Raw genomic sequence first — 14,913 nt, 5'->3', positions numbered from 1 at the left:
TGTAGATGTCAGAAGTTAAAGGAGAATGGCCACAAGTCTACTACTAGAATGGAAAACTGAAAGTCCCACAGGCTCACCAAAACTCGACAGCAAAAGATTGGAGAAACATTGTCTTGTCTAATGAGAGCGACATTCAGATGGCAAGGTCAGAATTTGGCGTGAACATGAAAGCTGATCCATTCTGCCTTGAACTGACAGTTTAGCCTTCTGGTCGTGGTGTGAGGGAGTTTTTCTCAGCAATCTTTGGCCCTCTTAGTACCAGTTCAGCACAGTGTTTACCCATCTTGTGATAGCTGCTTCCAGCAGGGTAACATGTCATAAACCAGTTTCATCTGAAACTGGTTCCTTGAAAACAGTTTACTCAAATGGCGTCCACAGTCACTATATCTCAATCCAACAGAGAATCTTTGGGACATTTTAGAACAACAGATTTGCATTACAGGTGTGCAGCCGACATCTGCAGCAACTATGTGATTTTATCATGACAATATGGACCAAAGTCTCTGAAGTTTGCTTCCACTACCTTAATAAATCTGTGCCATGAAGAATTAAAACAGCTCTGAAGGCAAAAAAAAAGAAAAAAAAAAAAAAAAAAAGAGTCAAAGCCAGTATTAGCAATGCTTAGTGAGTGCATTTTTACTTTATTTAGATTTCTTTCTGCAGTGGAAAATGAGGAAATTCCTTTAAAATGTTTTTAAAGGAATTTACATAAATCAATGACACTAATAGCCCCAATGCTGTAGTATAAACAAGTTTGTTTTTAATTGATCAATCTCAAGCCCTTCACCTGATCTCTGATGACCCCACAGTCTCTGTTCTGTTTCTGTAAATATAGACCTGCTCTCGGGCTCATTGGTATCCTGTAATAAACTATCAGCTTTTAAAAATCAAGATCACAGGGAGTCCAAAATCCTGTTAAAGCTCACAGCAGTTCACAGCCAGAGGATATGGGTGCATTTATGTATCTATCACACAGTGGTGTGCAAACTTAAAGGTTTCTGATCATAGGAAATGCAGAATTATCTGGAAAAGAAATCCTTCTGAGGTTAGCTGCTGAAACAGTAAACAGCAGCTATTAGAAATATCATCCAGAAAGCATGTCACCTTGGCTCCATCGGATTTTATTCCCAGCAGTGTCACAAAAAAAGTCTCTTGAGGCTTAACATTCATTGTTTAGTGGTCTGCCCTTGGCAATACCACAAATAAAGCTTAGCAAACAATTTTATTTGCAGTCCATATTATAATTGTGTATTTTGTTCTAAAAACAAAACGGGTAGCAATAAAAAGTCTCGCACGCTCTTCACTGTGAAGTCATCATAAAAGAAAAATCAGTAAAATCAAAAACGACTTTAAAATTTATAGTGTGCTCATAAGACAATAAGGTCAGCTCCACATCCAACTGATTCCCAAGTGGTGCAAAGAGAAGCTCAGTTTTCGCAGCTTCTCAAGCGGAAGAACCAGAGGCTTTGATGGTTTCACAGAAATCCTTTTAGTGGCCACACACGGTGTCCATGGCCTGCTGGATGCTGCGGAGAGACAACAAAACAAGATTACCTTAGTATTAGATAAAAAAAAAAAAAGAGTGTCTTTATCACTTTTCAGTAAGAAATATGACTGATTATCTGTCAAAAATGTTATTTTTAAGGACTGATGTGAAAAATTCACTTCATATGTTCCTAGAGACCAAGATGATTTATTCAAACAGCTTTCCCCTTGACAAAAACACAGCAAAACCCACTGTTAACAGACAGGAGAGTCATAAACAAACAAACAAAAAGCCACATTTAAATGGTGCAAAGGTTTTGTACTAGTGTATAGCTACTTCTATTTACAAGAAACAAATCGACTAAAATCTGAGTTAAGATCAGCTTGAATCCACATACTGTGTGCACACACACACACACACACACACACACACACACACACACACACACACACACACACACACACACAAAATCAGATGACTGACACTGAATTACAGAGAAAAAACCCCCAAAGACAACAGAAACTCAGGTAACTCGTTACATTAAATGAGAAGTGGTCTATACCTCTCTGCAGGATATCCTCCCTCACAAAGGTTCACCAGCGCATACAGATGTCTGAGTGCGTATTCGTACTGCAAAGAAATCAAATCGTCACACGTCAGAAACGTCACCACAAGCTGTGTTTTACACGAATCTTCAAATGTTCACCAGCTTCCTCTTTTTTTCTTTTTTTATCTGATGCCCTTAAACGTCAGAAACTGTCCAGAGAAAACAAAAGAAGATTTTCAGAATAAAAGCACACAGCTGCATGAAAGCACCTGGGAAAATACTGAGTTTAAATCATGTGATTAAGGGCTTTCCCAGTCACTGAGATGACAATTAGTGTTACGGAAGTTACCGATACATAAATTAAACTGAATTGAAGTATTTCTGATCATTCACTGCCAGATGGTGTGACAACCACGATGAACAGAGAAACAATTTCAATTCAACAAGTTCAATTCTGTTTTAAAAATCCAATTAATACTAATTTTTTTTTACATGTAATTAACATATTTCTCAGTATTATTCTTTCTTTCATTATTTATTACTTTATCGAGTGATATTACTTTTAATTTACCTTATTATTTATATATTTTTTCCTCCATTTACCCTTATCCTGAACCTAAATAATCAGAGATCACAGTGGGCAATATGCTTACTGTGTGAAGCTTTTAACATGGCTTTCATAGAACTGTGAGTGGGAGTTCAAGCTTATTCTCAGAGTGTCTGGATTAGAGTCAGCTGAATGCAAAAGAGCTGATGAATGCGAGTACGATACCTGCTGATGAATAGCATGTGAAACTGGTCTGGCACTTCCCCTTTACAAGGAGAACCAGAGTCCAGGCATGAGAACGAAATTCTACTATAAGCTTGAAATGTGGCCACAATGGTGACTCATTTATTAATGGCTTTATATGAATCACAGACACTCTGTAAACTGCAATGGGATGTCCCGGGTCTGTTAAAAAGGAGCTGAAAGACTCATAGTGTGTGGCTCTACGTCAGAAACATCAGAAACTGTCCAGAGAAAACAAAAGAAGATTTTCAGAATAAAAGCACACAGCTGCATGAAAGCACCTGGGGAAAATACTGAGTTTAAATCATGTGATTAAGGGCTTTCCCAGTCACTGAGATGACAATTAGTGTTACGGAAGTTACTGATTGTAACTTTGTATTCTGGTGACGTCTTTCCCTTATAATAAGCGCCTTGAGGCAAATGCTGTTGGGATTTGGCAATACATAAATTAAACTGAATTGAATTGAAGTATTTCTGATCATTCACTGCCAGATGGTGTGACAACCACGATGAACAGAGAAACAACATTTACTGCTCAATTCTGTTTTAAAAATCCAACTAATACTGATTTTTTTTTTTTTTTACACGTAATTAACATATTTCTCAGTATTATTCAGCAAGTCAATCCAATATCTTAGTCATGTGATTTTCTTTCATCATTTATTACTTTATTGAGTGATATTACTTTTAATTTACCTTATTATTTATATATTTTTTCCTCCATTTTCCTTTATCCTGAACCTAAATAATCAAATATCACAGTGGGCAATATGCTTACTGTGTGAAGCTTTTAATATGGCTTTCATAGAACTGTGAGTGGGAGTTCAAGCTTATTCTCAGAGTGTCTGGATTAGAGTCAGCTGAATGCAAAAGAGCTGATGAATGAGAGTATGATACCTGCTGATGAATAGCATGTGAAACTGATTTGGCACTTCCCCTTTACAAGGAGAACCAGAGTCCAGGCATGAGAGCGAAATTCTACTGTAAGCTTGAAATGTGGCCACAATGGTGACTCATTTATTAATGGCTTTATATGAATCACAGACACTCTGTAAACTGCAATGGGATGTCTCGGGTCTGTTAAAAAGGAGCTGAAAGACTCATAGTGTGTGGCTCTACCTCAGGTTTGCTCCAGTTGAAGCAGTTGTGTTTGAAGTGCTTCACTGCCGCCTTGTAGCACTGATGCTGGGAGAGGTCAGCTCTGCTGTTTACCATGTCATTGGCTTTGAACGTATTGCCGACGACTCTCTCGACCACTTTGCGCATAGTGTCGGCCATAATGTCCCTGAGCTACACAGACAAAGGTTCACACACTCTTTAATGGTAAATTGTCATCAAATGGATTTTCAGTGTACTGGCACACTGTCACAAACATTAGAAAGCTTTGTCAGTCTTTACCTTGAGGTGGGCACTGATCTCCATGAGCAAGCCCCGTGCCACACTGATGTCATTGGAGGCCATCATCTTCCTCTTCAGGATGGCCAGAGGAACGTCAGGGCTCGGGGTCAGATCCAGGTTTGTAATTGGTGGCAGGTTCATCGGAGCTGGACTGTCTGCTTTGTGATTACCCTGAAACTGTATAACTTTCATGTGGGCCAAAGTCTGTAGAGAAAGATGTACAAGCGTTAAAATAGAAGGAGGAAATAAACTTTGTTTTTTTTCCACTCACATACATGAACACATTCTGCAAGTCATTCCAACTTTAAACGAAACACTACTTCCCCCTCAAATTTCTTTAGTCTAGAACTGACAAGTGCTCATTGAAGCATTTCGTTCACAGTTTGCACAGCCTTCTTGCTCTAACCTTGTTTCCGTACTGCTGGACGTGGCTCGTGTCTGTGTGGTTCTTCACAATCTTAAACTGCTGTAGCAATGTTTCTTTTCTCAGATCCTCCTGGATGCACAAAGACAGAAAAAAAAAAGTGAATGTGATAAAATGCTTCCAAAATAACAGTCACATGAAGAGTCAGTGAATTCGTTCCGTAAAATAATGTGTGGCAGTTTGACTGTCTCATGGTCAGGTTTCTGTTCTACTGTTACACACTTATGCAAAGTACTCGGGGCTGGTTAAAGACAAAAGTTCTGCTGCTACGTTTGGAGACGTTTATCACTTCCTTTTCCTGCCAATCTTAGACGTTAACCGTTTCTTCCTTTTTCATTCTCTCAGTGGATTCATGTTTCTGGATTAAATCTACATCTACACCATAATCCGATGTGCACCTCTCCCTGCAGCCTGAAGTCTAAACATTATAAGATGTGTTAAAGCCACCACACAAGATACTCTGAAGTTCAGAGTCACAATATAACAGACAACAATTACATTTTTCTTTTTAAAATATTTTTCAAAAATGAATAAATATTAGAAGCTGTGATTTGGACACAAATGAGGAAGATAATCACACACCACATCAGAGTCCTCCATCCAATTCACGCTGTACCAGTCACCCAGGTAGGTGTCCCGTTTCTCATCATAGTAGCAGGCATAAGAGGACTCCTCAGCGTTGGCTGCTGTGGTGGCATACACTGAAGAATACACAGAGATTCTCATGTTAGGAGACTTTAGTTTTACACTAGGCAGATCTAAAGGTCGCTCGCTAATCTGTTCAACAGCCTCAGAAAAATTTGAAGGTTGTAACTGAAGATCTAAACACAAATTTCAGTAACTGCTTTACACTTGGACACATCAAAAACAGACATTAATTGAAAACAATCAAAGAAGAATCTTGATCAATGTCATGTGCAGGTCCGGTTCTGTTTATCACTTGATGTCCGACACAGTAACTGTGCTTAAAGATGACCACAAGCTGGGCAGCTGACCTCAGCATTTAATGGATTCTTACAAAAGACTAAAAGTCAAAAGCAGAAGTCCTCAAACCACGGACCTGACATCTGTCTAGTCAACATAACACGTAGCGTAACGCAGGGCTGATTTAAAAAAAAAAAAAAAAAAATTAAAACATGAAAAATAAAAATCACATGATCCTAGTCTGATCCCATCAAAAGCATAGACCAGCATCAGTTTCGCTCTCATCACTTGATGCTGGTTCATCATTTTTTTTTTTTTACAGGAAAGTAATTCTGCTGATAAAGTTCAACTCACCATCAACGTCAGTAGGCAGGTGGTTCATCATTGACCCCGACTCACATGCTTCAATGTAGAACACCATCTATGTGTGTGTGTGTGTGGACCAAACACAAATGTTATGACCTTACACATCAGCACAGCTACATCAACACTTTATCAACTGAATTTTAGACTGCGGGACGTGCCCACACTTGTACGGTACATATCAAACATCACCTTTTTGTATTTCTTGTTGTCGTGCATGTATGTAATGGCTGCTTGAAGGTCTTCAACATGGAGCTGCAGACAGAGAGGTGACAAATTTGCATTAACCACAATTATACACTAGTGTTTCTTAGAGCACCGTGATGGCATGCACTGCAAACATAAAAACTGATTTATCAGCAAATTAGGAGATATGTAAGGTCCCAAAACACGGTTAGTTTACTTGGTGAGGATGTCTTCCTGGTTTGACAAGTTAAACACTAACAATGCTGATTGCAATGATAATGTTAATGTTCAAATTGTGTTAACCATTTGTGTTTGACCTCAATGCGGCGACTGCTATCTTTTCATAATATTCCATCTAATAATTAGATATTTCACCAAATTGCAAAAAACAAAAAAAAACAAAAAAAACCCAACCCAGACATATCAAAGTGATTGTGAAGCAATAAGGCTCTTTGTGAATCTGGTGTAACCTGTCTGTGGTTGTTGCAGTGCCAGGAAGTTAAAAAAAACAAAAAGGTACTCACCTCATCGGCGGGAAATGCCAGAATACCAGGTGCTCCGTGATCGGTGAAGTAAACAAACACATGATCATTGGGTCCACTGCCAGGAAAATGAGAACAAAGTTAACAGGGACAAAAAAAAAAAAAAAAAAAAAAAGTATATAAACCAGATTTATTGTTGTTTGGCCACGCGCTCGTTACTTCCTGTCTTTTTTAACCACTTACCTCTTCAGCACTTTTCCAGAGCCACCTTTGACTTTTGAGGCATCACCCTTCAACACTGCCAGGAAGTTTTCTGGGGTAACATCCTGCAATAACAGACACATCAACCCACAAAGTTTGCTTTCAGCAGAGAAGCCTCTTCAAACAATCGTCTGGAAAATATTGAAATCAGTTGATCTTTTATAGAAATGCACTGAAGCACTCACTTCCCCGATGTAGTCTTTAGGAACTCCCTTGTACACATCACTGCCATTTGGTCTATTGATCAGTATCCCAGGGGTAGGATTCCTGGAAGAAAAACATGATTCAGACACACAGAAGGAAGTGCAAATAGCTGATAAAACACTTTGTGAGATAAAAGGGAAACAGATGGATAACAATGATTCACTCATCTGGTGACAGAGCCACAAAACAATATGACACCACAGATGTTAAAATAAATCAATGAATAACATTTATAGTGAAATGTTATGGTATACATATCTGCGCACAGGTACGTACAGTTTGTCTTTCTTTTTTACAATTCTGTAGCTAGATATTTATTAACCAGATGCTCAGTCTGTGATTACAATGGCAGTGATACAAGCACGTGACACGGATATTAAATTTTTTTTTTTTTTTTTTTTTTTTTTTAAATCCCATATTGCATAATGTCTCTCAAACTCTCAAAAAACAAAGCAGACTGACATTCATGGAACATTTTAAGGTGTGGGAATAGTTAACAATAACAGCATTACTCAGCGTGCATCGTGCCTGTCAACTTGAATAAACATGTCTACACATGGGTTATGATCCAAAATAACCAAAAAAATAAGGAACGTATGTCTCCCATTTTATCAGAAAGTTCTATCAAAAACTTTACTAAATGTCTGAAATGAACCTGAAAGAATGACTCGATTGACTGCCCGGTAAACTTCAAGCAAAACACAGTGAAAAGTCTTTGTTGTAAACAGCTGCTAATATATTAAAGTATCTCTAATTAAAGTAACAGCTAACTGAAATTTAAGTAGCACAGGCCAACTCTATCAAATCACTGCTAAAGCTGGGTTTTACATCGCGTCCCACTATGTAACTGCCATTGTGATTCCCGCAACCAACACATCTCCTTACATTACCCCTCCTCTGCCAGTAACATAACTCCGAGACTATTTCTATGGAAGCACCTTCCTCGTGACTCCTCTCAGCACGACTCATTCACTCAACATGTTTTTCTGAGCGATGCAGGGCCCTGCAACACAGTGACAGGAGGAATGCCAATGCAGCTTTTTGATCTGATTGGGAAATTCCTGCGAAAACCCTGAAACCCACCACTATCTCCAAAGATGATGCCAGCAGACTGTTAGTTTTCCATGAGATAGACTAAAGATGTTCCATCAGAATCAAAAAAGACAAAGACAAAAAAGTAATGACTGACAATACAACTATTTTTATTTTTTGAAAAAGTAGATCCAAGAGTAATTTAATCTTCTGAGCATTTTTAAACATCAAGAATTCATTCATTAAAAAACAAATCCTGTTGTTCAGTGTCTACAATGGTTGCTCTGATTTGTTTGTTTATGTCAGTCAGTCACCAAAGCTGAAGGCCATTTAAGGTAATTTAGCAAACAACTGGATTGTCAGCAGTTACTTTTTGTCTTTGTCTTTGTCTTTTGTGATCCTGATGAAACAGTGTTAGTCGGTCTTTACAGGGAGGAGATTCACAGTTTGACACCATAGAGAGCTGGGGAAAGTCTCCAGCTTTAGGTTCCTAGGAGTCACCATCACAGAGTGCCTTTCCTAAGCCAGACTCCTCCAAAAACCTGCTTAACAACTTCTATAGATGCATCCTCACAATCTCCGGCTCATCTTTAGCCTACTCACTGTGCAAAGAGTGAAGGGGAAATCCACAAAGACTCTGAAGGTGCTTCAAAGCTATCCTCACACAGAGACTTGAAGATTATTTCAGGCTTCTTGCTGAACATAGCTGTCAAATGACTTTATAACCCTACTGTGATATATTCTCCTGCTCAATTCCACATGTTTATGCTCCTCAGGAATATATGGATACATTTATACGTTATATATTTAGTAACTCATGTAAAGTGCATTATCCTATTTTTTCAAATCCACCCTAAGATATATACATTACACATTTATATACAAGTAGTTTATAATATCTCATATTCAGTGCTAACGTACAATATTCTTGTGTATACGTGTATTTGTATGTATATATACACAAACACAGCAGATACACGTGTCAGTATATTTATCTGTTATGTAAATGTAATGCAGCATGTGAGATAGTAAAGCTAGACTTTTGTTATGGATGCATAATGACAGCAGAGACTCTTGAATTTGAGTCAGATGTAACAGGGCCTACAAACAGCCTTTTCTGGCTTAAGATTGAGTTTTTGTGTGCTATATCTTACTAATAGTTAATAGCCTACTAAGGTCAACAGCTACTAAAATTAGGATGAGTTTGTGTCAAACATTTTAAGGAAAGAAGAAGTATGAACAAGCAGAGAAACAAAAGTGCCAACTCACTGTTCATTTTCAGCCAAATCATCGTACATCATGACCACAATCTGCTCGTCGGGGATGCCATTCCTGTGGACAATCTGGTAGGCATGGCAAGCATCGGCCTGAGCGAGCAGGAGAGCAAAAGATTCGGAGGTCAGTTCCACATTATCACAGTATGCAGCCTTTTAAGCAGCGGGAGGAGCACTTGGAAAACATGCATTAGGGAGGGGAAGTTAGCTTATCAGAGCTTAAAGCGGTGCTTATCAAAAACCATGAGAGAAAACTATCGAGTCATGCACAGCTCGCACGGTGGTCGCAGTTTCACCTGGTGCCTGTAGTTGTACCAGCCGTTGGAGCCAGCCACAATAAGCACCCAGTGTTTTCCGCCACTGTTTTCCTCTTCCTGGGTGGGAAACCCAATAACGAGTCCGGCTGTCAGACCAAGCAGGGCGAATAGGACGGACCGACACATCTCCTCGCTTTCTGTGGGATTCCTGGATGGATGACAGTAGGGAAAAATATTCAGATCCTCTTCTAGATTTCAGCTATGTTTACCGAGGTGGCAACAAACACGTAAACGTCTCACCTGATAATTCTGGGAAGCTAACTAGCCATCAGTAGCACAACAAGCTTCGCAAAACATGGACTTTTAAAAAAACACTCGGAGTGAGTTAAAGCTATTAAGACACACCGCTCAGTCCTAGAAGTTTTAAAGGAAGACAAAAACATATTTTATTACCTTTTCTTTGCGTTGTTAGACGAGGAAGGGGGCAACAACCGACTACACTCAAATCCTCAGCGGCACTCCAGTTATATTTAATGTCGGGGGGCAAAACAGTTGGCATCGTCTTCTACGGGAGCCAATCAGAGTGCTCTGGGGCGGGGCTAATCATATGAGTAAGGTAACAGCTCTCCGTCATGTGACACTATTATGTTATAAGGCTATAACACAAGTATAAATACATTTATGTTTTGGATGTAATTTCAAAACACCATAATCTCCTTGGACATCGGTTTTTGTTATTATTTTTTATTATATTTTAATTTGGTTTTGAGGTAATTTTGTGTTTCCTTTTGAATGATCACTTCTACTTCTTTGTCGTATTTTCTCTCTGTGGTTACTATCTCTTTCACTTCATTTTAATCACCCTTTTATATACTACAGCAAAACCATAAATATAAAATTCAATCCACGTGCTGATCACAAGTTTGATTTTATGCTTACTGACACAATTATGACTGCTCAGCTTCTGCTTAAAAGTGGGAATTTTACCCCATATTTTCCATATATGGGGTATAATGTTAGACTCAGGCTTGTTGCAGCCCGTCATTAAGGTTGGAAGAGCAGGTAGGTGGGCTTGTTTTCACAGTTAAAGCGGTGCCCTTAACATTATCAAATTAGTGAAATCACCGCTCTTTAACATCAGAGATCCAAATGAAGAAGAAAAAAAAACTTTCTGAAAGAATGATTTTAACCCATACAATTCTATCAAGCTTCAAATATTTCCTATGACCACCTTTGTTCTTCAACAACCAGAGCTCTCTTATTGTAATTTCTTATAAGTAGTATTCAGGAATAGTTATCCAGGCAACTTGAATATGGAACGCCAGGACTGATATAATGAATTAATTCAAAGCTCTTCTTTTGATGTTGCTGCCTAGATGATACCACACTGCTCCAGTAATGTTGAGGTTTGGACTCTAAGGATGTCAGTGTATGACATCGCTCCACAGCACCTGTTCCCACTGATTTTCAGTTTAGTTCTTGTTTAATTTGGCATACCACAGCCTTTTCTGCCTGTGCCTTAAGAATGGCTCCTTGACAGCCATCCTTCTATTGATGAGGCTTCAGTGAACTGAATAAACAGAAGAGCTCTCCCTCAGGGCCTGTGTTAGATCTTTGCTGGATAACCCCCCCCCCCTCCCCCCATTTATTAAAGACATCACTTTCTGACACTGTTCATCTGCTGCAAATATATTTTTTAAGACTGTAGGTAAAGGAAGAGCTGGCAATTTTGTTTGATTTTTTTAAAATGAACTGCACACCATAAAATATGCTAATTGTAAGCAAACAGGTTTTTGGAAATCACCTTGTTGGTGCAAAAACACTATTTTATCTTTGTCCAACTGCATTTCCTTTGGCAATTTTCATAGATTCAGGTAAAGAAATGGGAACAAAATCTGCTTTTGTGACAGGCTGACAGTCTCAAAGCGTACAAAGACAGAATTTAAAATTGGTTCTTTGTCAAGATGTCCGTTATTTGTAAACAAGACTAGTTTCAGCCTTTAAATTAGGTGCCATTTTTATGCTTGAATGATTTATGTAAAATACTGATCTGAAAATGGTCAAGAACAAGGATTGGACTGAAAATAATGAGTGAGTTTCACAGAGTGAAAAAGCAGCCAATGTCCAAATGAAAAACTTGAAAATGAAAAAAGAAAGTCTGTCTCCTTGGAAACAAAATATAAAAGATATGATTGGTGGGTTGAAACTTTTGCATGGCACAGAACAATTAGCAAAGCAGAAGAGAGCTACTTTAATGATAAAGTTGTTTAGGTTGTTCTTTTGAAAATAAACTCATGAATAAAATCATTCAGAGTATCAAAGACAGCAATAAATCAAACTTTTATTTCTCCATATAGAAAAGAATTAAGTTAAATAGAGAAACAGTCCACTGAAATTGCGGCATCTCATTTTCAACCAATGGTCCTTTGTACATTAATCTTTGTCCCAAAATGAAAAAAAAAAAAAGATGTAACAAAGTGTAAATACCGTATTCACAGTAATAAATATTGAAAACAAAATCTTTTATACATTGACATTATATATATATATTTGTGTAAATATATATAGATATAGATATAATCATATACAGTAAAAAGTTATTTTCAAGTTTATCAAACATAAAATATTAAAATAAAAATGGCCAAAAACAGAATAATGATTGCATTTTTCTTTCCATTCCCAAGGCATCTGTAACCATGGCCATTCAGAATCTGTAATAAATAAAATGTGAATTTATCTAAAGATTGTAGTCCATCACTGTAAATTAAAAAAAAATATATAGTGCAAGTTCTTTTTTTCTTAGGCGTAAATTAATCTTGCAAATTTCAAACTAATCCAAACGGAATGACAACAATGAAACAGAGGGTGTTGAGGACAACATCGAGTCTCTGACTTCTGTCAGTTCTGCACCACAACTTTCTTTGTAGTCTTGGCAGCAAAAAACAAAAAATAAAAAACATAAGGATTTCACATGTATGAATCCATAGCAGATATTCAATAAACTTATTTGGCAAATAGAGGACAAACAAGAAAGAAGAAAGAGCTCCACGAGCTCCTTACACTCAGTTCTGTCAGGATTTCCAAAAGAAAAAAAGAAAAGGAAATGCATAGAAATTAATTACCAGTAGCAAGAACTAACTTAAGAGTTGTTTACTGTCATGCAGCATTTCTGAGACGCAAAGCAAGGCAGATATTGTGGATGTGAGTGTCGATGAAAGCATTGGATAAATGTATACTCTGCCTGTGCTTGCACATTTCCCTGGCTTCCTTTCCCCCTCAGCAGTAAGGAACGGGGGAGGGGGGAGAGCTCCCATTTCCTGTTTGTCTCCAGCCTCCTGTTAAAAGCCAGAAGAAGGTCTGACTTCATCTCCACGCAAGCGCGCAGGGGTATATGTGTGCGTGCAAGTGTCTGTTTGTGTTTGTGTGCTTGCTTATCCTCAAACCTCTGCACCCAACTCAATGACCCCAGTCTCAATAATGGGCACTAGCTTATCTTCCACCTGTACCAGCAGGATGGTTTTGTCTATATGGGAGCGATTGGCTGGGTCTCGGCTACAAGGCACCCACCGGTGAATCACCTGCAGGGGGCAATAGAAGAAACATCCAATAAAATTTATGAAGCATTTATGACAGAACAAGTAGGTCAGAAAGGGTGTTACAGGGCAAAAAAATAGGTCATGTGCAAGCATGATAATAACTGCTAAATCACATTTATAGCACCAGAGGTGAGTGGGTGTGTAAAATGAGTGTATGAGGCAAACTATAGCCACATATTTACATGACCTAGAGTTTACTTCATCTGTGTGTGAAAATAAGTAAAGGTGCTGATTTGGTAACATCTGTGAGAACACACTTACATGCCCTTCCATGCCCTCTAAAGGGCTCCAGTCTCTCCAGCAGGTCCTTCCTGCTCTCAGTCTCATGGTTTCGTCTGGCCACTGCAGCTCTTTCCGCTTCGATAAGTTAATGTTCTCCAGCACCAGACTCACGTCCACAATCTGAGGTGAAGACACGGACCGACAGTGTGTAAAAACTTATGCAACCACAAAGGAACTGAGGGCTTTTACTAGAAAGAAATCACTGACACTGCACGCACAAACAAACACACAAAGGATAAAGTGGAGAACAATAAAAAATAAAAATAGTTATATCAGGACTTTTTTTGCTGTTGTGGATACACAGAACAGAGTATTTACAAACCTGCACTCTGTAGGAGATGTCATCTCTCCGTACTGTGGAGACAGTGGGGTTGTGTTGCTGTAGGTGTTGATGATGGTGATGGTGCTGGCTGAGGGGGTCTGTCACAGTGTTGCAGAGGCCATCATTGCCCAGTAGGCCAACCAGTGTGTGGCGTTTGCAGGGAGGTATGCTGTGGCTGGAGAGGGAGGCCGAAGGGCCAGCGGGATCAGAGGTGGAGCCCAGCCGGAGCTGCAGAGATGTAGGGAGCGTGCGTAGAGACAGCTGGCTGGTAGAGGAACGTCGACAGGGCTCCAGGCCGGTGGTGGAGGTGCGAAGCGAGGAGTGGCGGCTGCTGCCATAGCGGTATGATGACGAATGGCTCGCCACGGAGGCCCGGGCGGGAGAGTGCCGCACCAAACCCGACTGAACCGACTGGGAACTTTGACTGGTGCCTGGACACAAAGGGGAGAATTGGTTAGTTTTCATACTATGCTGTTAAAGGCAAAATGTGACAGAGGAGCAGTAGTTCTCACCCAGAGTATGTGGCTGGTATGAGTGAGGAGGGGGAGGTCCTGAGGTGCCCCCCTGAGATATTGAGCTCTGCTGAGAGTCGCCACCTGTCCCATTCCCACTGCCGCAGGACAAACCCCCTGCATCTGAATCCTCGATATTTCCGCCACTATTACAGCCTGCACCACAACCTTTCCGTAATCTGACAAGAGAAATCTTCACATTAATCTCAACGCAGATCCAAAATATACAGAAGAAATACTCAACAGAGAAGAACAGCACAATAGGAAATCCAGCAAACCTGTGCCAGGTGCTGACAATAAAGTTGCGGATGTTTCCGATGCTGATGGGACCTCCCAGGATGTGTCCGAGCTGCGGGTGTGAGTTGCAGTAGGAGGTTGTCAGCGGGGATACGTAGATTGGATATCCAATAGGCTGGTCGCAAGAAGAGTTGATCATGTTACGCAGAGCCTGCTTGGCGTTCTGGATGCTCCCACGCTCTGGATTTCTATTTCTCAGGAACACTAACTCCTGCTGCTGCCCTGCCCAAAGTCCTCGGACACATTCTTTATTTACCTGCAGCAAAATTCACAAGT

At 39.5% G+C, this 14,913-nt stretch overlaps 2 protein-coding genes across 7 annotated transcripts in view; both read right to left on the bottom strand.

Annotated features, from left to right (window-relative positions):
• Window positions 1-606: 606 nt before the first annotated feature.
• Window positions 607-10,196, bottom strand: lgmn (legumain). Its single transcript, XM_080870534.1, has 14 exons — window positions 10,082-10,196; window positions 9,668-9,836; window positions 9,367-9,464; window positions 7,047-7,128; window positions 6,844-6,926; window positions 6,643-6,718; window positions 6,125-6,187; window positions 5,924-5,990; window positions 5,228-5,346; window positions 4,628-4,717; window positions 4,222-4,425; window positions 3,943-4,113; window positions 2,049-2,116; window positions 607-1,526 (listed from the first exon to the last, which is right to left on the bottom strand). The coding sequence occupies exons 2-14, from the start codon at window positions 9,812-9,814 to the stop codon at window positions 1,490-1,492; spliced, it is 1,305 nt and encodes a 434-aa protein (XP_080726660.1). The 5' UTR covers window positions 9,815-9,836; window positions 10,082-10,196; the 3' UTR covers window positions 607-1,489.
• Window positions 10,197-12,821: 2,625 nt separating this feature from the next.
• Window positions 12,822-14,913, bottom strand: part of pcnx1 (pecanex 1) — a 36,647-nt gene continuing 34,555 nt past the window's right edge. For 5 of the 6 annotated variants that reach the window (XM_080871006.1, XM_080871007.1, XM_080871008.1 and 2 more), the window contains exons 32-36: window positions 14,619-14,893; window positions 14,341-14,519; window positions 13,829-14,259; window positions 13,486-13,626; window positions 12,822-13,206 (exon numbers count right to left, since the gene is read on the bottom strand). In XM_080871006.1, coding sequence (XP_080727132.1) covers window positions 13,066-13,206; window positions 13,486-13,626; window positions 13,829-14,259; window positions 14,341-14,519; window positions 14,619-14,893 — 1,167 coding nt within the window. In that variant the 3' untranslated portion in view covers window positions 12,822-13,065. Of the gene's footprint in view, window positions 13,207-13,485; window positions 13,627-13,828; window positions 14,260-14,340; window positions 14,894-14,913 lie in introns of all 6 variants that reach the window. The other variant, XM_080871005.1, reaches the window with a different exon arrangement.

Source organism: Rhamphochromis sp. 'chilingali' (genome assembly GCF_963969265.1).
Source record: "Rhamphochromis sp. 'chilingali' genome assembly, chromosome: 21".
NCBI lineage: Eukaryota > Metazoa > Chordata > Actinopteri > Cichliformes > Cichlidae > Rhamphochromis > Rhamphochromis sp. 'chilingali'.
Note: the sequence above shows the minus strand (reverse complement) of the source record. Positions and strands in the feature narration are given on the sequence as shown.